General features: G+C 49.3%; 3 gene segments (V, D, J or C); all 3 read right to left on the bottom strand.

Annotated features, from left to right (window-relative positions):
* Positions 1-2,347: 2,347 nt before the first annotated feature.
* On the bottom strand, positions 2,348-3,703 carry LOC119064878 (immunoglobulin lambda variable 1-40-like). The segment is given in 2 exon segments: positions 2,348-3,497; positions 3,605-3,703. Coding segments are annotated over 2 exon segments (420 nt in total).
* A 5,208-nt stretch (positions 3,704-8,911) lies between these two features.
* On the bottom strand, positions 8,912-9,577 carry LOC128628087 (probable non-functional immunoglobulin lambda variable 5-48). The segment is given in 2 exon segments: positions 8,912-9,372; positions 9,491-9,577. Coding segments are annotated over 2 exon segments (507 nt in total).
* A 5,202-nt stretch (positions 9,578-14,779) lies between these two features.
* Positions 14,780-15,460, bottom strand: LOC128628058 (probable non-functional immunoglobulin lambda variable 5-48). The segment is given in 2 exon segments: positions 14,780-15,255; positions 15,374-15,460. Coding segments are annotated over 2 exon segments (507 nt in total).
* Between the last annotated feature and the right edge of the window lie 6,850 nt (positions 15,461-22,310).

Here is a 22,310-nt window from a genome sequence, read left to right as displayed (position 1 = left end):
AAAACTTTACCCTTTACGACAGTGTGGATGGACCTAGAAAATTTGATGCTGTGTGAAATAAGCCAGTCAGAGAAACACAAATACCATATGATTTCACTCCTATGTGGAATCCAAGGAACAAACTGAACTAACAAGGAACATAGAGACAGACTCTTAGATACAGACCAGGGTGACAGCTAAGGGGGGAGGGTCAGAGGGTGGAGGGACTGAGACAAAAAGGAAAATGGACTCATGGACATGGACAACAGTAGGGTGATGGCTGGGGTGGGGGGGTAATTAAAGGAAAATAAATGGTAATAAAAAAAACATATTTTAAAAAAGAAAAAGCATGGGGAGAAAGCACCTCATGAGAGAATATAAACAAAGGTCTTTGCTCACAGGATCTGCCAGGCCAGCGAGGACCCATCACCAGAATAACAGTGAGTTTCCGTCCCTCCCCCAGCCTCAAGCTCCATGAGTAAAGGGTCCTAACTCCGCAGCTGTGCAGGGAGCACAGGGCAGTCCCACAGCGCCCCCTGCTGGTCACAGCACACACTCCTCACCATGGCCTGAAGCCCTAAGAGCCCTGCTGGTCCCTGAAGCTCAGCAGGTTACCCATCATTCCTTGGGCTTCATTCCTACATCTAGAACGACTGTATGAACCTGAATTCCACTTGTGGGTGTTTATCTGAAGAAAACTAAAACATCTCTAGAAGACATGTGCAACCCCAGGTCCACGACAACGCTATTACACAATAGCCAACATGTGGAAATCTCCTAAGTAACGGTTGATGGGTCAATGGCTAAAGATCAGGTCATACATAATATATAATGTTAAATCAATGTACAAATGAGCCTTTGAGAGAAATGGAATCTTGTCATTTGACACGACATGAATAAAACTTAGGGACGTTATGCCACCTAAATTAGCCAAACAGCAAGACAGATACCATGATCTCACTTACATGTGTAATCTGATCAACAAAAAAAAACCCCTGATAAACAAAAGATACAGAGAAAAAATTGGTGGTTGCCAGAAGAAAACCCACCTAGGGTGTGACAGAAATGGGACAAGTTCAAAAGTACAAATTTGCAGTTATAAATCAGGCCCTGGTCAGGTAGCTCAGTCAGTTAGAACATGTCTTGATGAGGCAAGGGTGCGGGTTCAACCTTTTGTCAGGGCACATACAAGAAGCAGCCAATGAATGTGTAAATAAGTAGAACAATACCATCCACATCTGTGTGTGTGTGTGTCTCCTTCTTTTTCTCTCTGTCTCTCCCAACCCCTTCCTCTCTTTATATATATATGCATTTCTCCAAAGAAGCCATCACTAATTTTTTTAGAATGTTATAGAAGACAATATCTTTGAAAAGGCAGGCTCATTACACTGGGCACCATCATATGCAATTCCACTCAATGGACAAGACAATAAAATATTTCTGAGCAAACCAGTGCAGGAACATGCACATTTGTAAATATTTCCATACGTAATCGTACGTGCCCATGAAACTAAACCTGACTTCACACTTATATCTGAAACTCTGACCTTTCACTGCCGGGAGCATCACGCCTCCTCCCCTTGGTGATAAGTGGCAATTTCCATTCCTGGAGTGAGGAGTCTGACTCCCACCGGTGCCCACCCACTCATGTGATTATGTAGGGACAGTGCACAGCACAGACACACCTGCACTGTTACCTGGACCCCCTGGGAATCCACTTTATCACCTGCAGCACAGTTTCATGTGCATTTCCTTTGCTGTTAGTGTGACAGGCGCCCTCACTGTCACATGTACTTCGGTCAGTAACTTCCTTCCCCTTCTCCCCAGGGCAGTGGCTCCTGCCTTCACAGTGCAAACTGATGGGCTCCTGTCACTTCCGCATCCCACCACGGGACCCTCAGCCTCCTAAACTGCATGTCATGTGCACACATTAAGGTCTGTCATTGTGCTTCTCAGTTTTCAAAGCACTGGACAGGGTCATAGTGCCATTTAGGTGCCATTACATTGTTATATAGAATAAGTTTATTTCTCCTCCTATTTTTTCACATAGTTAAATTTACAACAGATGTTCAGACTCTCCTCAGAGTTTTGCCTTTTCCAAAATGTGACATCATTACCTTCATATGTTGAATCACATCATTTTTTAAAAAGAGGCCACTTGTTGGAAGACGTCACTGCTGCTCCCAGCTTAGGGTGGCTCCAGAGAGAGAACACACACCCACTCACAGCCTGTTGGTTGATGTCAGGTTGGGGAGACTGTTACTAAAGCAGCTGTAAACATTCACATGCAAGACTTTCTGTGGACAGAAGACTTGAATTCATTTTTATCATTCATTTTATATATTTTATTTTTATGGAGGTATAAGTGACATACAATGCTATTTTAGTTTTAAGAATACAGCATTATTGTTCTATATGGATATATTGCAAAAAATGAACCATGAGATTGTGTGTAGTTGACATCTGTCACTACATAGATACAATTTGTAACATTTATTGTGCTGAGAATGTTTGGGATCTGCTTGTTCAGCTGCGTTCACACTCACACGATCACAGCATCTCCACCCTAATCCCCGTGCTGTCCGTGACGTCCCCAGGAGCATTTAATTCAAAACTGGAACTTTGTGCCCTTGGACTCCCTTTACCCACATGGACCAACCCCTTCCTCCCCCATGTCTGGACACCACCAAATTGTTCTAAATTATACTTTTTAAAGACTGTATTTTGTACTAAAAGTCGGAAGAGAAAACAAAGCAGTTCACCACTGACACAGTGAAGAACATTATAATACGAGACCCCAGGAAACACTGACTCATCCTTCACGTACAGCACACGTGGTTCTGAGGCCCCATGGTAGGTTCAGGAGCCCAACACAATGTTACATTTGTGTTACCCATTACACAGAACAATGAATACAAACCAGTCTGAAACTCAACTGTCCCCAGCTGGGGGGACTTGGTCTTTCAGTTATTTTTGGACCCTTAGTCTAGGAAAGTGGTGCCGTGAGTGACATTAAAGACAGAAGAGAGAGGAGAACCCTTTTGTCCCAGACAGTGTCCCTGGGTGAACCTGGGTCAGTACAGCAGCCAGAGAATGAGCAGAGGTCACAGGGCACAGGCCGAGCCTGAGCAGCAGCTGCTGCAGTGTTCACCCAGCTCACAGATGCCACAGGGGTTCTTGTCTCACTTCCCCATAACCCTGCAGCACTGTGTGAGCATCAAGATCATCATCATAGGTCTGGCAGTAATAATCGGCTTCATCCTCAGCCTGGAGCCCAGTGATGGTCAAGGTGGCTGAGCTGCCAGACTTGGAGCCAGAAAATCGTTCAGGAACTCCAGACTCACGATCGCTATCATAATATATGAAAAGTTTGGGGGCCTTTCCTGGGACCTGTTGGTACCACTGCACATAATTACCCCCAATGTTGGAGCTGCTTCCAGTGCAGGAGATGGTGACCTTCTGTCCTGGGTTCCCAGACACTGAGGGAGGCTGAGTCAGCACAGACTGGGCCCAGGACCCTGCAAGAGGGAGACACACAGATGGTGATTATGGGTCTAGAGACAAAGAAGAAAGTACAGCATGAGTTTCCCCACAGGGCCCATCCCCTGTCCCCATATTAGGTCACCTGTGCAGTGAGCGAGGAGGGTGAGCAGGAGAGGGGACCAAGCCATGGTGGAGACCATCCCTGAATCCTGCCTTCTGTGGCCCCACAGCTGAAGCAGAGCTTCCCCCACACCTCTCCCTTCCCCTCTTCATACTCTGAGAGAGGGAGGGCCCACTCATGCAAATGAGACACCCCCATCCCCAGCTGTATGATTCCCCTCTGGGCCTAAACCAGGTGCGTCTGCCTGAGGAGGCCATGGGTGTTTGCAGTGTGGACTTGTGTGAGGCCCATGGGTGGGGGAAGTCACAGCTGTTAGTCCAGGACAGAGGACACTAGGCAGTGCCAGGAGGTTGGTAACAGCTCAAATAACCCCTGGTCCCTCAAAACAACAGCCAAGCGCCCTCTAGTGTCCAGGGTCAGGCACAGCATTATGTGACCTGGTGCCCAGAACCCATCAGAGACAATCTCTACATCCCAGGGCTCTCTGTCCACTGAACCCTGCCTTGGGTCCAGGCCAGCGGTCCCATCTAGTGGCCTCCCCGTCACCTCAGGGCATTTTGTGCTCTACTCAGTGTTCTCTGGTTGTGTCTGTCCTCAGCTCCTTTGTGACTGACTGTTCAGTGGTCAGGACTGAGGTCGCGTCTCTCACACAAACTCTTAGGCCACTATCAAGTCCAGAGCAGTGACCAGCCCCAGTTGTATTTGTCATGTGACAAAGACTGGACCATTTCTGTGATGGGGAGTGGTCAGTGTGACTTAGGACCTCGTCCCAAACTGAAACAGTCCTTCCCAAACCCCTGGGGTTTGTGGGCAGAAGTGGACTCGACAGCCACGTGTGCAACCTCCTGATACTCACAAGCACTTTCCACCTGAGCCTTGGCCTGTGGGGCCGTGACGAGGCTGGGTGTCATCAGAACAGTCCAGTGTGAGGATGGGACTGGACCAAAGGCCAGGGATCACAGAAGAGCCTCTGAACTTTGGATCATGAGGGACAACTGACTGCAGGGAAGGCTCCCGAGTCTAGTGTTGAGCACAGGGGTGAGGTGGGTCTATGGGCCTGGCTGGGGTTCCGATGGAAGACTTGCATCTCATTCTTATCCAAAGTGCCCTTGATTAGCGTGGGATCCCTGCAAATCTCAACAACCATCGTCACCCTGGTTCCTTCCTGTTCCATCCTCCTACAGGAGGAGCCCAGAGGGGTCAGGAGAATGAGCGACCAGGCCTGGAGACAAGGGAACAGTTAGGGACCCTGAAGGTTCAGGACACCAATGTGACCCTTTGGAGCTTCTTTGTGGGAGCCTTTGAGGCCTGGACACAGTGCAGCCTGACTCAGCGGCTCCATCCAGGGCACACGGAGCTGACGTTCCAACCAGGGGGGGCCCGTCAGCTGGGGCTGTGCAGTCCACCCACAAGACCCCGGAAGGGACCACGTGGCACATCTGAGAAGATGAAGAGCTGGCCCTGAGAAGGTGCAGTGACCCTGCCTGCTGTCAGTCAGTGGAGTTTTCGACACACCGATCCCAGTAACAGTGAGAAACTTGTATTGGCCCCTCTGCTGACACCCACCCAAGCTCCCTCTCCAGGGGAAGAGTTTAAATCAGTAATAACATGAACAGGAAAAGTGCTCCTATAACCTTCCTGCTCAGTGCTGACAGTTTACTGGGTTTGTGTGTGAGAAGGTATTTCACAACATGTTCAAATTTTCTTTCTTACTGATTGCTGAATATTGTATTTATTTTTCCACCGATGCTGTATAAGTTTTTTTATGTATTGGAACCAGAATAACACATGTTATGAATTACTTTTTTTTAATATTTTATTTATTTATTCATATTTTTAGAGAGGAAGGGAAGAAGAGAGGAAGAGAAACATTAATGTATGGTTGCCTTTCATGCGTCCCCTGCTGGGAACTGGCCTGCAACCCAGGCATGTGCCCGACTGGGAATTGAACCGCGATTGTCTGGTTCGCAGGCCTGTGCTCAATCCACTGAGCTACACCAGGGTTTTAGACTGGAAATTTTAAAAATATTGTTAAATAAACTATCAATTCAGTCTCTAGACTCCTATCTACAGATGGTAGTTTCCACCACTTTAAACTTAAATTGACTCCTCACCTCCAAATATTTTCATTTTTCCTGCTTCTGTTACTCATTTGGGACCACATCCATGGTCACACCTGTCACGGCAGCTGTGTCATCAGCCAGGGTGAGGGCCCTCTATTCAAGGGCGACAGAGCTGCCCTGTGAGCTCCAGGACCCACCCCCGGATGGAAGGGGCGCGGCCTCAGCAGGACAGGGAGGGGCTCTCCACTCCCCACGTCCGCACGTCCTTCTACAGAGACAGCAGGGTAATGCAGGTGGCAGCCACTTACACATTTACGGTAAATGTCATGTGTGTTTTTCTACTACTTAAGGCTGCTGCAATTTTAAAATAAATAGCCAAAAAAAATTCCCTTTCAAAGAAACATACTCCTTTCACCTCATTATTGATCCCCACTTGTGTGTCTCTCTGGTTTACAACAAAGCTTCACAGTCACTCACTTCTCATGTTCGATTCCCAACACCTTCTCCGGAGCCTTTTTCTTCCACTTGCAGAAGTGGGAGGGATGCTTCTGTGTCCCAGAGGCAGACAGGCCTCATGCAGGGCCTCCTGTGGCGACGTCATGAAGGCAACGGGCTTTTTTGGCCGCACGAGTGCTCACAGATCTCCTCTGCTCTGTGTGACGAGCCACACACTGACATGCCAGCTCAGCTGGAGGACGAAGGGCACACAGCACTGAGGATGAGGGTCCACAGGCACCAAGGCCCTGCCCTCCCCCCAGCTGAGCTTATTCCTGACACTCACAGCAGCCACCCCTGCCCTCCAGGGCCTGCAGGGACCCCTGTCCTCACAAGGAGCCCAGAGTCTGATGGCAGGTGCTGATGGGGAGCAGTGTGTGCAGAGCAGAGGGTCAGGCCCAGGACGCCAGGGGGAAGGGGACGGCTCGTGGCCTCAGGAGGACAGAAAGAGCCCCCACACGGGGGCTGGTGCTGATGGGGAAAGGCCCTCAATCTGTGGGCTCCTGACAGAGACGATATGAGACTGTGGGATCCCTTGTGTCAGATTCTGACAGGTTCCTCCCTCCTGAGCTGAGGACATTGACAACAGCCTCCCACCGACCCCTCCACTGCTTGTGCAGAAGGAACCTGGGTCCCCGGATAAAGTATCTGCCTGGAGAGTAAACAGATGGGAATGTGAAATCAGAAAGGATCCGGTTCTTCTCAAAACCAGAGATGCTTGGAGAGTCTTCAGATCCTCAGAGGGTGGTCAGAGATGGGACAACCGAGTCACCTCTGATGGGAAGCTAGAGGAAGGGACGTGACCACAGATGGTGGGACCACAGAGGGAGGGGGAGAGTCGCATCTTCAGTCCTCACGGCTGGAACACACTGATGAGAACATTTCTATCAGCTCCTATATATCAGTCTCTTCCTGGGACTGGATGTAAAACACGAGTGGGAAGCATTCCTAGCAAAACCTGAAGCCAGAGTTTCCATCACAAAATTCTCTGAGACAGATGTCCCAGGTCGCCCAACCCAGGGCGCCCACCCCAGGGCTGCTGCTGTCCCCGAGCCACACTGTGGCTCCACGTCTGTGATGCTGCTTTGACAATAGGTGACCTTGTTCCTGAGACCCAGCCCCAAATGGTGGGTGCATGAGCCAGCACAGCCTGCAGGCAGGAACCTGGAAGACATCAATAAAGACGGACTGACGTGTGGGGTCCCTGCTTCTTTGTCCCCAGCTTAACTCCCTTGAGACCCAACATTCCCAGAGGTCGTGGTGGTTTCAATGGGCTCAGAGTGTTGATGAGATTTCAGGAATGTTTATGTGTCAAAATCACCTTGTTCTATCCCTGCTGCTGCCTCTGCCAGGACAGTAGCTCTTGACTGTCTGTCCTGGGTCCCAGCCCCTGAAGGAGGCTGGATGAGCAGGGAGAGATGCAGGCACCTGTGTGCACAGGGCAGGGACCACCCTGCAGGGAGGGGGCAGAGCTGGGGCTGGAAGACCGAGGGAGCATGAGCATCAGGGAGCTTCACCTGCATCAGGTGTGATCAGTGAGGAGAAGGGGAATCCAGGACGTGGGGGAGACGACCTGAGCCCGGATCTGGGCCCTGGAACTAGCCTCACACCCACCGCCCCCTCTGCAGCACAGGTACTGGAAGACCTTGCAGTTAACTCACTGCACGTCCTTCCACTTGGGAGAAAATGTTGTCTTGGGAACACTGAGAATTTTGAACCACAAACCAAAATATTTACTTAAGTTTAAATTTTTGGCCATGTTCTCTCATTTTCACTGTATCAGACTATTCTTTCTTTCAGATTCACCCTGAAGTATTTCACATGTACGCTGTTATGAATAAGTACTGACACGGAACAAGTGGGTTCTGGCGCCTGCTCCAAGGAAAGCCAAATGGGTGGGACAGGAGCTGGTGCAAAAGACCGAGGTTTCTTCAGGTTCCATGGGGCCTGGAAGACGGGTGGACTCCGCACTCAAAGCCCATCTCCCCTTCCTGCTCAAGCCCACAGTTCTTACAGGTGTAGGAAGGGGAGGGCTCTTCTATTCTGTCCTATTGTCTTGCTGGTATTCGGTAGGTTGGGTGATGTCCATTCATTTTACCAACTATTGGTGGCTCAGTGTCAGTGTCTCCCTTACCACCACCTTTGCCAAATAGACTCCTGAGCTCCCTGACTCTGTGGAATCTGGGTCAGTGGGGAGCAGGTGTGGGCTGCAGGACACGCTGTCAGACGCTGTCAGGGACCCTGGAGACCCGCAGTCTTCACCCCACACCCTGATGCTGGACAAGGTGCCCAGGCATCCTGGGGAGCCCCTTGGAGTCACGTGAGCATCCCTGGGTCCCAGCCTGCCCTCCTGTGCTCTGTGAAGCATCCACATGGCCCATGACACTCAGTGGCCACCTGGAACCACGCTTCGACTGGCAGCAGCCTACGGTAGCAGTGCTGCTGTTATTTTTATGTTCTCATAGCTCACTGCTGGTACATACTACAGGGTAAGATTTATGCCGACATGTGATTTGGCATCACCCAATTCAGACTTGAGCACTCAGAGTAGAATCCCATCTCACTCGCCCCTGCAGCCTGAGCTGGCCTTGGCAGGGATCAACCTGACTTGACCTCCTCAAATGTGTCCAATGGTAAACTGTTCTCTCTCAGCAAGGAATTTCTGTCTGTGAAACAGTTAACACAGTGACAACACATGCGCCAGACCCATTGTAAAGGCTGATTGGAAGGAAAACACGTGTCATTGTCAGAACTACTGGTCTGAGGAAACTCAGGGAAGATCTGACGGCACAGTCAGTGCTGAGCTGGACTCGGTCAGAGCCACCTGCCTGGGCGGCTGCACCGGGACTGGGGAGCAGAGAGGAGGTTTCTGTCTCACTTCCTGCTGTGTCTCAAACACTGTGCAAATCTTGGCATTGCCGTCCCATGTATCACAGTAATAGTCAGCCTCGTCCTCAGGCTGTAGCCCAGTGATGTACAGAACACCGGAGTTAGTCAAGGTGTCTTTGGATCCAGAGAAGCGGCTGGAAACCTCAGAACCATGGCCCTTGTTTGAGTCTGTGTGGTAGTACAGGAGGTACCGGGGAGGGCTCCCTGGCTTCTGCTGCAACCAGGCTATAACATAGCTGCCAACACTGAAGCCACTGCTCAGGGTGCAGGTAATTCTGGCTGTGGCTCCCGGAGATGCAGAGAGGGACGGCGGCTGAGTCAACACAAGCTGGGAGAGGGAACCTGCAGACAGAGAATCTTGTCAGTGACTGGGCTGGGACCATCGAAAGCTTCTCAGGAGATGGAGCAGGAAGGGAATAAACATGTGAACTGAGCCCTGCTTCCCAGGGCCAGTCCCTACCTGTGCAGTGAGAGAGGAGCACAAGGAGGAGAGGGGTCCAGGCCATGGTGCACACAGCCCCTGAGCCCACAGTGGGGCTGGGCTGCCCAGGCCTCCTTTTCTCCCCACCCCCTGCCAGGGGAGGGGCTGTCCATGCAAATGTGTGTCCACCCAGGGACTGCCCAGCCCCTCCCTGAGCCCTGGTGCTGGAGCTCAGCTCACACCCCAGACAGAGAAGGACGGAGGTTGGTTTCACCCCTGAAAAAATCACGTCGTTCAGACAAGATCAGGTACATTCATGGTAGCATGGCCCTACACAGCATCTGAATGGACCTCAAACACTACTTTGATAGAACATCAGCAGCCCTATGTTCATGGCGGCATTGTTTATAGTCTACAAGATAGGAAGCAGCCTCAGTGTCCATCAGTAGGTGAGTGGATAATACACCTATGGGACATTTACACAATTGAATACTGCTCTGCCATAAAAATGAAGGAAACTTTACCCTTTACAACAGAATGGATGGACCTAGAAAATTTGATACTGTGTGAAATAAGCCAGTCAGAGAAATACAAAACCATATAATTTTACTCATATGTGGAATCCAAGGAACAAACTGAACTAATAAAGAAAATAGAGACAGACTCTTAGATACATACCAGGGTGACAGCTAAGGGGGGAGGGTCAGAGGGTGGAGGGACTGAGACACAAAGGAAAAAGGACTCATGGACATGGACAACAATAGGGTGATTGTGGGGGAAGGTGATTAAGGGAGGATGAATGGTAATGGAAAAAACATAATTAAAGAAAGAAAAAGCCTGGGGAGGAAGCACCTGATGAGAGAATATAAATAAAGGTCTGTGCTCAGAGGATCTGCCAGGCCAGAGAGGACCCATCAGCAGAATAATAGTCAGTTCCGGCCCCTCCCCTAGCCCCAGGCTCCATTGAGTAAAGGGTCCTCACTAAGCAGCTGTGTAGGGAACACAGAATGGTCCCACAGCGCCGCCTGCTGGTTTCAGCGCACACCCCTCACCATGGCCTGAAGCCCTAAGAGCCCTGCTGGTCTCTGCAGCTCAGCAGGTTACCCATCATTCCTTGGGCTTCATTCCTAAATCTAGAACGACTGTATGATGCTGCATTCCATTTCTGCACGTTTATCTGAAGAAAACTAACACATCTGTAAAAGACATGGTCAACCCCAGGTCCAGGACAGCATTTTTATACAATAGCCAACATGTGGAAATCACCTAAGTATCTCTTGACGGGTGAATGACTAAAGATCACCTCATACATAATGTATAATGTTAAATGGATGGACAAATGACCCTTTGAGAGAAATGGAATCTTGTCATTTGACACGACATGAATAAAACTTGGGGACATTATGCCTCGTAAATAAGCCAAACAGCAACACAGATACCATGATCTCACGTACATCTGTAATCTGATCAACGAAAACAACCCTAATAAACAAAAGGTACAGAGAACAAATTGGTACTTCCCAGAAGGAAGCCCAGCTAGTGTGTGACAGAAATGAGACAAGTTCAAAGTTCAAATTTGCAGTTATATCAAATCAGGCCCTGGTCAGGTAGCTCAGTTGGTTAGAATATGTCTTGATAAGGCAAGGTTGTGGGTTTGACCTTTGGTCAGGGCACATACAAGAAGCAACCAATGAATGTGTAAACAAGTGGAACAACAGCATCCACATCTGTGCATGTGTCTCCTTCTTTTTCTCTCTGTCTCTCTACCACCCATTCCTCTCTTTATATATATATGCATTTCTCCAAAGAAGCCATCACTATTTTTATTTGAATGTTATAAAAGACAATATTTGAGAAAAGGCAGGCTCATCACATTGGGCACCATCATATGCAATTCCATTCAACAGAAAAGACAATAAAATATTCATGAGTAAACCAGTGCAGGAACATGCACATTTGTAAATATTTCCATACACAATTGTACATGCCCATGAAACTACACCTGACTTCACACTTATATCTGAAACTCTGACCTGTCACTGCCTGGAGCATCACGCCTCCTCCCTGTGGTGATAAGTGTCGATTTCCATTACTGGAGTGAGGAGTCTGGCCCCCACCCGTGCCCACCCACTCACGTGATTATGTAACGACTGTGCACAGCACAGCCACACCTGCACTGTTACCTGGACACCCTGGGAATCCACTTTGTCACCTGGAGCACAGTTTCATGTGCAGTTTCCTTTGCTGTTAGTGTCACAGGCGCCCTCACTGTCACAGGTACTTCGGTCACTAACTTCCTTCCCCTTCTCCCCAGGGCAGTGGCTCCTGCCTTCACAGTGCAAACTGATGGGCTCCTGTCACTTCCGCATCCCACCACGGGACCCTCAACCTCCTAAACTGCATGTCATGTGCACACGTTAAGGTCTGTCATTGTGCTTCTCAGTTTTCAATGCATTGGACAGGGTCGTAGTGCCATTTAGGTGCCATTACATTATTATATAGAATAATTTTGTTGCTCCTCCTGTTTTTTCACATAGTCAAATTTACAACAGATGTTCAGACTCTCCCCAGAGTTTTGTCTCTTCCAAAATGTGACATCATTACCATCATATGCTGAATCACATCTTTTAAAAAGAAAGCCACTTGTTGGAGGAGCTCACTGTTGCTCCCAGCTTGGGGTGGCTCCAGAGAGAGCAGAACACACACCCACCCATGGCCATTTGGTTGCTGTCAAGTTGGGGAGACTGTTAACAAAGCAGCTAGAAACATTCACATGCAGAACTTTCTGTGGACAGAAGACTTGAATTCATTTTTATCATTCATTTTATATATTTTATTTTTTATGGAGTTATAAATGACATACAATGCTATCTTAGTTTTAAGGATACAACATTATTGTTCCATATGGATATATTGTAAAATATAAACCATGAGAGTGAGTCTAGTTGACATCTGTCACTACATACATACAATTTGTAACACTTATTGTTCTGAGAATGTTTGGGATCCGCTTGTTCAGCTGCGTTCACACTCACACGATCACAGCATCTCCGCCCTAATCCCCGAGCTGTCCGTGACGTCCCCAAGAGCATTTAATTCAAAACTGGAACTTTGTGCCCTTGGACTCCCTTTACCCACGTGGACCAACCCCTTCCTCCCCCATGTCTGGACACCACCAAATTGTTCTAAATTTATATTTTTTAAAGACTGTATTTTGTGCAGAAGCAACCTGGGTCCCCGGATAAAGTATCTGCCTGGAGAGTAAACAGATGGGAATGTGAAATCAGAAAGCATTCAGTTCTCCTCAAAACCAGAGATGCTGGGAAAGTCTTCAGATCCTCAGAGGGTGGTCAGAGATGGGACAACGGAGTCACCTCTGATGTGAAGTTAGAGGAAGGGATGTGACCACAGATGGTGGGACCACAGATGAGGGGGAGAGTCGCATCTTCAGTCCTCACGGCTGGAACACACTGATGAGAGCATTGTCTATCAGCTCCTATACATCAGTCTCTTCCTGGGACTGGATGTAAAACACGAGTGGGAAGCATTCCTAGCAAAACCTGAAGCCAGAGTTTCCATCACAAAATTCCCTGAGACAGATGTCCCAGGTCGCCCACCCCAGGGCTGCTGCTGTCCCTGAGCCACACTGTGGCTCCATGTCTGTGATGCTGCTTTGACAATAGGTGACCTTGTTCCTGAGACCCGGCCCCACATGGTGGGTGCATGAGCCAGCACAGCCTGCAGGCAGGAACCTGGAAGACATCAATAAAGACGGACTGACGTGTGGGGTCCCTGCTTCTTTGTCCCCAGCTTAACTCCCTTGAGACCCAACATTCCCAGAGGTCGTGGTGGTTTCAATGGGCTCAGAGTGTTGATGAGATTTCAGGAATGTTTATGTGTCAAAATCACCTTGTTCTATCCCTGCTGCTGCCTCTGCCAGGACAGTAGCTCTTGACTGTCTGTCCTGGGTCCCAGGCCCTGAAGGAGGCTGGATGAGCAGGGAGAGATGCAGGGACCTGTGTGCACAGGGCAGGGACCACCCTGCAGGGAGGGGGCAGAGCTGGGGCGGGAAGCCCGAGGGAGCGTGAGCATCAGGGAGCTTCACCTGCATCAGGTGTGATCAGTGAGGAGAAGGGGAATCCAGGACGTGGGGGAGACGACCTGAGCCCGGATCTGGGCCCTGGAACTAGCCTCACACCCACCGCCCCCTCTGCAGCACAGGTACTGGAAGACCTTGCAGTTACTATTTCTTTCCATTTGGAAAAAATACTGTTGTCTTGGGCACACTGAGAAATTTGAACCACAAACCAAGATATTTACTTCAGTTTAAATTTCTTGCTGTGTTTTCTCCTTTTCACTGTATCAGACTATCCTGTCTCAGATTCACCCTGAAGTATTTCACATGTACGCTGTTATGAATAAGTACTGACACAAAACAAGTGGGTTCTGGCACCTGCTCCAAGGAAAGCCAAATGGGTGGGACAGGAGCTGGTGCAAAAGACCGAGGTTTCTTCAGGTTCCATGGGGCCTGGAAGACGGGTGGACTCCAGACTCAAAGCCCATCTCCACTTCCTGCTCAAGCCCACAGTTCTTACAGGTGTAGGAAGGGGAGGGCTCTTCTATTCTGTCCTATTGTCTTGCTGGTATTCGGTAGGTTGGGTGATGTCCATTCATTTTACCAACTATTGGTGGCTCAGTGTCAGTGTCTCCCTTACCACCACCTTTGCCAAATAGACTCCCGAGCTCCCTGACTCTGTGGAATCTGGGTCAGTGGGGAGCAGGTATGGACTGCAGGACATGCTGTCAGGGACCCTGGACACCCGCAGTCTTCACCCCACACCCTGATGCTGGACAAGGTGCCCAGGCATCCTGGGGAGCCCCTTGGAGTCACGTGAGCATCCCTGGGTCCCAGCCTGCCCTCCTGTGCTCTGTGAAGCATCCACATGGCCCATGACTCACAGTGGCCACCTGGAACCACGCTTCGACTGGCAGCAGCCTACGGTAGCAGTGCTGCTGTTATTTTTATGTTCTCATAGCTCACTGCTGGTACATACTACAGGGTAAGGTTTATGTCGACGTGTGATTTGGCATCACCCAATTCAGACTTGAGCACTCAGAGTAGAATCCCATCTCACTCGCCCCTGCAGCCTGAGCTGGCCTTGGCGGGGATCAACCTGACTTGATCTCCTCAAATGTGTCCGATGGGAAACTGTTCTCTCTCAGCAAGGAATTTCTGTCTGTGAAACAGTTAACACAGTGACAACACATGCGCCAGACCCATTGTAAAGGCTGATTGGAAGGAAAAAATAGGTGTCATTGTCAGAACTACTGGTCTGAGGAAACTCAGGGAAGATCTGACGGCACAGTCAGTGCTGAGCTGGAATCAGTCAGAGCCACCTGCCTGGGCAGCTGCACCAGGACTGGGGAGCAGAGAGGAGGTTTCTGTCTCACTTCCTGCTGTATCTCAAACACTGTGCTATTCTTGGTGTTGCCATCCCATGTATCACAGTAATAGTCAGCCTCATCCTCGGGCTGTAGCCCAGTGATGTGCAGAACACCGGAGTTAGTCGAGGTGTCTTTGGATCCAGAGAAGCGGCTGGGGACCCCGGAGCCCTGGCGCTTGTCTGAGTCTGTGTGGTAGTACAGGAGGTACCGGGGAGGGCTCCCTGACTTCTGCTGGTACCAGAATACACCATACCTGCTAACACTGAAGCCACTGCTGAAGGTGCAGGTGAGTCTGGCTGTGGCTCCAAGAGATGCAGAGAGGGAGGGTGGCTGAGTCAGCACAGGCTGGGAGAGGGAATCTGTAGACACAGACACTTGTCAGTGATGAGGCTGGGACCAGGGAAAGCTTCTCAGGAGATGGAGCAGGAAGGGAATAAACTTGGGAACTGAGCCCTGGTCCCTGAGGCCTGTCCCTACCTGTGCAGTGAGAGAGGAGCACGAGGAGGAGAGGGGTCCAGGCCATGGTGCTCACAGCCCCTGAGCCCACAGTGGGGCTGGGCTGCCCAGGCCTCCTTTTCTTCCACACCCTCTGCCAGGGGAGGGGCTGCTCATGCAAATGTGTGTCCATCCAGGGACTGCCAGCCCCTCCCTGAGCCCTGATTCTGGATCTCAGCTCACACCCCAGACAAGGGAGGATGGCTTCACCACCTGGAGAGCCCTGGGGGAAAATACCCATGAGACCACACAGGGTCTCTGCTCAGGGGACTCTGCCAGGCCAGAGGGGAAACAGCTGCTGTGTCCTCTTCAGAGACCACAAAGCCTGGCCAACAGGACCAGTCTCCTGGGAGTGAACAGTTCTCACTGAGCAGCTCTATGAGGACCTCAAGGCTGTCCCACAGCATCACCTGCTGGTCATATTTGTAAAAAACATTTTTAAAATAATGAAGCTTAGGAGGACTCCGCCAAGATGGAGGCGTAGGTGGAAACATTGTGCCTTCTCACACAACCAAGTTTAAAAACAACAAAGTTTTAACAACAAAAACGCAGCCAAACCACAGAAAATTGAACTACAGGAAAGTCTGACAACAATGAACCCTTCAGCCAAACCGGTAAGAGGGGCAGAGCCAGCAGCAGAGCGGGGTTGGGCAGGAAAGATCCACCAGACTGATCGAGTTGCACAACCCAGATGCGCCAGCAGCTGTAGGCGGATCCCAGGTGTGGAGTAGTGGGCAGACCCACTGAGGGCAAGGTGGTGGACTCACTGAGGGCTGACCCAAGTCACACAGTTGAGCGCAGATAAACTGGTAAAGGAGCAAAGCGGTGAGACAGACCGTGCAGGCCCCAGTGGCAGAAAGTGGTAGAGGGGACCGCCATTGTCCCTCTCTGACCCCGCCCCCACATGTAGCGTCACAAACCAGCGACCTGGCTGGCCCCGCCCTGGTAAATACCTCCTCTGCGTAACAGGCACAAACAGATCAAAACATGGCTCAAGAACAACTCAGAGCACCAGAGCCCATAAATCTCAGTGATAAATAGCCAAACTTTCAGATGCACAGTTCAAAACACTGGTGATCAAGATGCTCACAGAACTGTTGATTATAGTCACAAATTAGAAAACATATGAAGTCTAAACTAATTGAAATAAATGGAAATGCACAGGAAGCCAATTGTAATGGAAAGGAAACTGGGACTCAAATCAAAGGAGTGGATCAGAAGGAGGATAAAAATGACCAAACAGAAAAGGATGAAGAAACAAGAATTCGAGAAAATGAGGAGAGGCTTAGGAACCTCCAGGACATCTTTAAACGTTACAACATCCAAATTATAGGGGTACCAGAAGGGGAAGAGGAACACCCACAAGTGGAAAACTTATTTGAACAAATAATAAAGGAGAATTTCCCCAATCTGGCAAAGGAAATAGACTGCCAGGAAATCCAGGAAGCTCAGAGAGTCCCAAAGAAGTTGGACCCAAGAAGGAACACACCAAGGCACATCATAATTACATTAGCCAAGATTAAAATGAAAGAGAGAATTCTAGAAGCAGCAAGAGCTAAGAGGAGAGTCACCTACAAAGGAGTTCCCATCAGACTGTCAGTGGATTTCTCAAAAGAGACCTTACAGGCAAGAAGGGGCTGGAAAGAAGTATTCCAAGTCATGAAATCCAAAGACCTACATCCAAGATTGCTCTATCCAGCAAAGCTTTCATTTACAATGGAAGGACAGATAAAGTACTTCTCAGATAAGATCAAATTCAAGCAGTTCATCATCACCAAGCACTTATTATGTGAAATGTTAAAGGGACTTACCTAAGAAAAAGAAGATAAAAAAGATGAACAGTGAAAGAACAGCAAACTCACAGTTACTAAGAACCACACCTAAAACAAAAACAAACTAAGAGGGACAGCTAGATCAGGAGCAGAACCATAGATGAAGATTATATGGAGGGTTAGCAACAGGGGAGTGGGAGGAGGAGAAGGGGCGAGAAGGTACAGAAAATAAGTAGCATAGATGGTAGGTAGAAAATAGGTAGGGGAAGGGCAAGAACAGTATGGGAAATATAGAATCTAAAGAACTTGAGACACGTGGGCATAAACTAAAGGGGGGAAATGGTGGGGGAGGGGTGGGCAGGGTGGAGGGGACTGAAGGGGGAAATAGAACTGCAATGACATAATCAATAAAATATATTAAAATTAAAGAATAAATAAATAAAATAATGAAGCTTAGATTTCTAAACTTGATTTAAAAATACATAAAATTCACACACTCCTAGGATGATGCAACACCAGCCACATCAAAAATAAAATAAATAATAGGTCAGTTTTCTCATAAAAGTAGAAAATGTTATGGAACTGCTTCACAGAATGGACTTTTTCACGGGAACACCCAAACACATCGTCACTAGGATGATTCTGAATTATTTTTGGCCTAGTTTTCTGTAACATTTAAAAAGTTGTAAAACGTGTTTGTTTTTTTTGAAGCAGTTGTCACAGTGGGAAACGCACCAGGAAATTATGGACCAGTGATGTCAGGCACTGATGCAGGTGCCCAAGTGAATGTGCACAAAGGGAACCAGGATGAGAAGCGAATGTGCAATTACTGAGTGTCATTTAATCCAAGGTCAATGTTGGGCTTCACTCTGAGAAATATGTAGTATTATACACCATAATAGTACAACGATAGAAAATATACATACTGCCTCCCTTTGTCATGAAAACCATGTGACAAATTCAACAGCAAATTCATGCAAGCCATATGTATGTATATGTTTTACATATCAGATAAATGTGTGATATATGACTTTAGACACCTGGTGCTGGTGCAGAAGTGACAGCAGAGATCTCCCCAGTGAGTGACCTGCCAGCAATGCTACCTAGTCCTGGAAACAGTCAGCAGCAGGGGAGCAATGGACAGAACTAGAGGAGGGGGGGAGATCATTGGCTCGTGTGCCGGGGGTGAAGAGAACCCTCTGAGCTCTGAGCCAGGCCCTCAGGTCTGAAGTGACAACCTGCCTCCCATTCAGGCTGAGTCCTCAGGAATACAAATCATCCCACGGTGGGGTTTTCTGTCCCAGAGCCAGGATAAGCCCCTTGCAGAGATCTCCGGTGCAGAAAGCGGTGACTGTCTGACCAGTCCACGGAGACAGACAGCCGGGAGTCAGGTGTCACAGCACCTGGTCTGTGTGAAACTGAGAAGTCAGGTCCTCTGGAGCCCCAGGAGCTCCTTTCTGTAAATTGTGACTAAGGCTCTCTACATAAGCACTGAGAGAGGAAGGCTCCGGGACACGATGGTGACACCTCAGAGCTCTGTCTCCTGTGGTTCTGTGGGGGGATTCAGCCCATGGATGAGTCATAATCCTGCAAGCTCACTTCCTCCTTGGAAATGCTTTCTGGCTCCTTGTTGTCTACAATCTCCAACCTGCCCCGGATTTGGCCTAAGACTCCACAGTGGAAGAGGAGGAGAGGGCCCACATTTGAAGCACTCAGGTGTGAGAGCTAGGCCCAGGAACTCATGGAGTAATGGGGGTCTCAGAGAGGGAGGAGGGTCACACATGAGTGAGGACAGTTTGCCCAACTCCTCCAGACCCGGTGAGTGAGTGCTTTGTCAGGTGTCTGGCTGAGCACCCACACTGCCACAAGGTGTGCAGCTGCTCCCCCTGCTGGTCACAGGAGGCTCCTCCTCCTCCAGCCACTGGGTTGACCCTACTCACACCACACAGACTGGGCTTTTTACACTGGTCTTTAATGACGTTACTCCCAATAGGTGAGAGAGGACCTTTCTAAGTCTCCATGGGAACAGTAATGCACTCACAATTGAACATTCATCTCCATGGAAAACTGTATTTTTTCAAAACATCCGTTTTCTCCCACTGCACCCGAACGGCTCCAACCTTCTTTGCTGTGCCAGACACTGAACATCCATGTAAAAGGACAGGTGGCAGGTGCAACTGGAGCACATGGGATGACATTTCCCCATGTACACGTTGCGCTGTTCATGGCGTGGGCGGGCCCAAGAAGCCTGTTCAGAACCTTGTGCAGGTGGCTCAGGCGACTGGAGCTCTGTCCCATCCACCAAAAGGCTGTGGCTTCGATCCCCTGTCTGGGTACTTACAAGAGGCAGCCAGTCAATGTTACCTCTCACATCAGTGTTTCTCTCTTTCTCTCCCCTTCTAAAATCAACAAACAACACTCTGGGATGGATATTTAATAAAAGATGGAGTGAAGTTGGACCTTTAGGATAAGGCAGGTGACCACCAGGGCAGAGTGGGAAAGCGCCCTTGAGTCAGAGGGCGGAGCAGGTGCCCAGGCCAGAAAAGGGGAGGCTGCTTGCTGACCACCCCGGGAAATGACCACTGCGGGTCAGAGAGGTGGACCCTCTGAGCTTGTGTATCCGGTGACTCCAAATAAAGTTTAAAATCTGAGAAAATACCTATTTCCTTACTTAAACATTGAAACCCATTTTTACCACTTGTTAATTTATGTGAGTATTTGATCATGTAGCCACAACTATATTTACCATTATGTTGCCTATATAAGTTGGCTAACTGTGCAGTATACTTTCTTTTTACTTACCTTCTTCTTATTAGTCCTGGGCAGTGCACAACACTGTCAACTGGAACTCCACCCTTGTCTTGCCCTGGGGCAGTCAAGTGGTGCTCTCTGAGGTCCCCGCAGGCAGGGTGAGGACAAGGCGCTCAGGGTTTGGGTCTCACTCCCCCTCTGGCCCAGAGCTCTGTGTGACCAGGGAGGCTGCTGTCCCATGCTGAGCGGTAGTGCCCAGCCTCGGCATCCGCCTGGAGCCCAGGCAGAGACACTCTTGTGTCTCCCAGGGCCAGAGAATCTCCAAGAGACCCCGGAGGGCCTGTCACTATTCCTGTGGTCAGGACTTAGGGGATGTGGCTCTGGTGGTGCTCCAGTACCTCAGTCTGGTGGCCACATGATTTTTGTTTCTAAGGCTGGCCAGGGTGGCCATCTGTCCCAGGAATTTGGCCCCTGAGGGTGGTAAGTGAGCCCTGCCTGGCCACAGACACTGTGAGGAGGACAGAGGTGGGGGAGACCAGGATCGCAGGTCACTGGGAATGAGAGAGCGAAGTGGGGCAGACCTGGGTGTGGATCCCACAACCCCAGGGGAGATGGGCCTCCCCTGGGCAGGGGGTGAGGAAGGTAAGGAGGAGAGGGGCCCAGGGCATGTTGCAAACTTTGATCTGTTCTCTGAAGCTCTCTTGTGGGGACCGGGCTCCCTGAGTCTCTATATCATGCCTAATATACCTGGAGGCAACGTTTGTTCATTCTGATAAGCCCTTGTCAACTTCCTGCTCCCGGACTCCAAGCCTTGGGGCCTCAAGAATCAAGGAGTAAGAGGAGGAGGACATGAGTTGACCTAGAAGGCAGACATGCCTGGCTTTTGATCACCCTGATAGTTAACTAGTTATTAATAAGAATAAGAGCGAAGGCTATTAGACATTGAGCTTAATAAACTGAGAACCATAAGCCTGCTTGCCTAGTCATGAAGCTAGAGCATTTACACACTCATTCACACACTCCAGAGAGCCACTGCCAAGGAGCCTTCATCCTAGAAATACAGGAAGTATCCCCAGGAGCACTGCTTACCCACTGATACTGGACTGCTGGGGACGTGGGGAGAGGTAAGAACAAGAGCAATGAAGTCAAAATGGTGGAGGTGGAGGTAATTTGACCACAGAGACCTGTCAGTCAAAGGAGGGATGGACCCATCATAATAAGCTCATGAAAGCTTGGAAAGTTGCTTGTTTTGAAAAAGCTCCTGCTTGTAACCCCTGGGAACAAAGAAGCCCTCTCTCTCCCTCTCTCTCCCTCTCCCTCCCCACGGCCCTCAGTCTCAGTGACCTGCACTGGCCTGCTCGGTCATGCATTCACTGTCTTGCTCAGGAACCTGAGCAACCATGTGGTCCGGCTCCCACTAGACCACATAGGGTCAAAGGACTAAGCTTCAAAACAAAACAGAAACTCTGGACACTGGCCTTTGCTTTGGCCTGCTGAAGGCACGGTTGGAAGTTTTCCGTGGCGGGACAGACAGAAGTGGACATTGGAAACCCAGGGACAGATTCTGCCTGAAGAAACCTGGCCACACCACCGTCTCCTCCTGTGCGTGGGCCTTCGAAGTGGTTTTCTCGAAATTCTGTGCAAGAGCCTGACTTCCACCCACAACAAGAGGAGCAGAAGTGTCCTGGTCTGCTGTGGAGATGGGTCGAGCCTTCACACACAGGGAGGCCCCCTGAAGGCTGGTGTTGGGCCAGAAGCAAAGTCTTTGTAAAGACATTGAATCACGGAGATAACATTTTCGGGTGGATTGTGGACAGTTGCTTGATGGGTATTTTATTAACTGACAGCCATTAAGCATGCACGGGTTCATACAAAGGCCAAGAAGATTGAATTTGTTTGGGGAAACCAATGAATGGCCCTGAAAATGACTTAAATAACTAAACAATGATGGATATCCTAATTTTAAATTTATTTGTTTAAATTATGTTGGTTTTGTCACAAGTTTGTCCTCCTATAAAACATCAGCATGACGGGAAAAGGACAACTGTGTAAAATGAGTTTCTGGCTTCAGCGGGCCACTCAGGTCAGTGTTTGTCTGAGACAAATCCTGTCGTAGAAAAGCGTTAAACAGGTAGCTAAACTTTACTCAGGTAGCAAATGCCGGGGGGGGTTTGTTTGTTTTTTTGTTATCGTTGTTCATAGAACAATCCATCTCAGTTTTAGTCACAATCAGGCACAATTCCTGATTCTATTTAAACTGCGTAAGTACATCGTGCACACTGACTCGCTGTCTGTGTCTGTTAGGAAGTGTGTTTCCACGTGGTGCCGTGCTGAAGAACACAGGTTTGGGGTCAGGCTGCCAGCCTCCGATTCTGCCCTGTTATTTAATAGCTTAT

The sequence above is a fragment of the Artibeus jamaicensis genome, unplaced genomic scaffold (assembly GCF_021234435.1).
Source record: "Artibeus jamaicensis isolate MK-2021 breed Jamaican fruit bat unplaced genomic scaffold, CSHL_Jam_final contig_525, whole genome shotgun sequence".
Lineage (NCBI taxonomy): Eukaryota > Metazoa > Chordata > Mammalia > Chiroptera > Phyllostomidae > Artibeus > Artibeus jamaicensis.
Note: the sequence above shows the minus strand (reverse complement) of the source record. Positions and strands in the feature narration are given on the sequence as shown.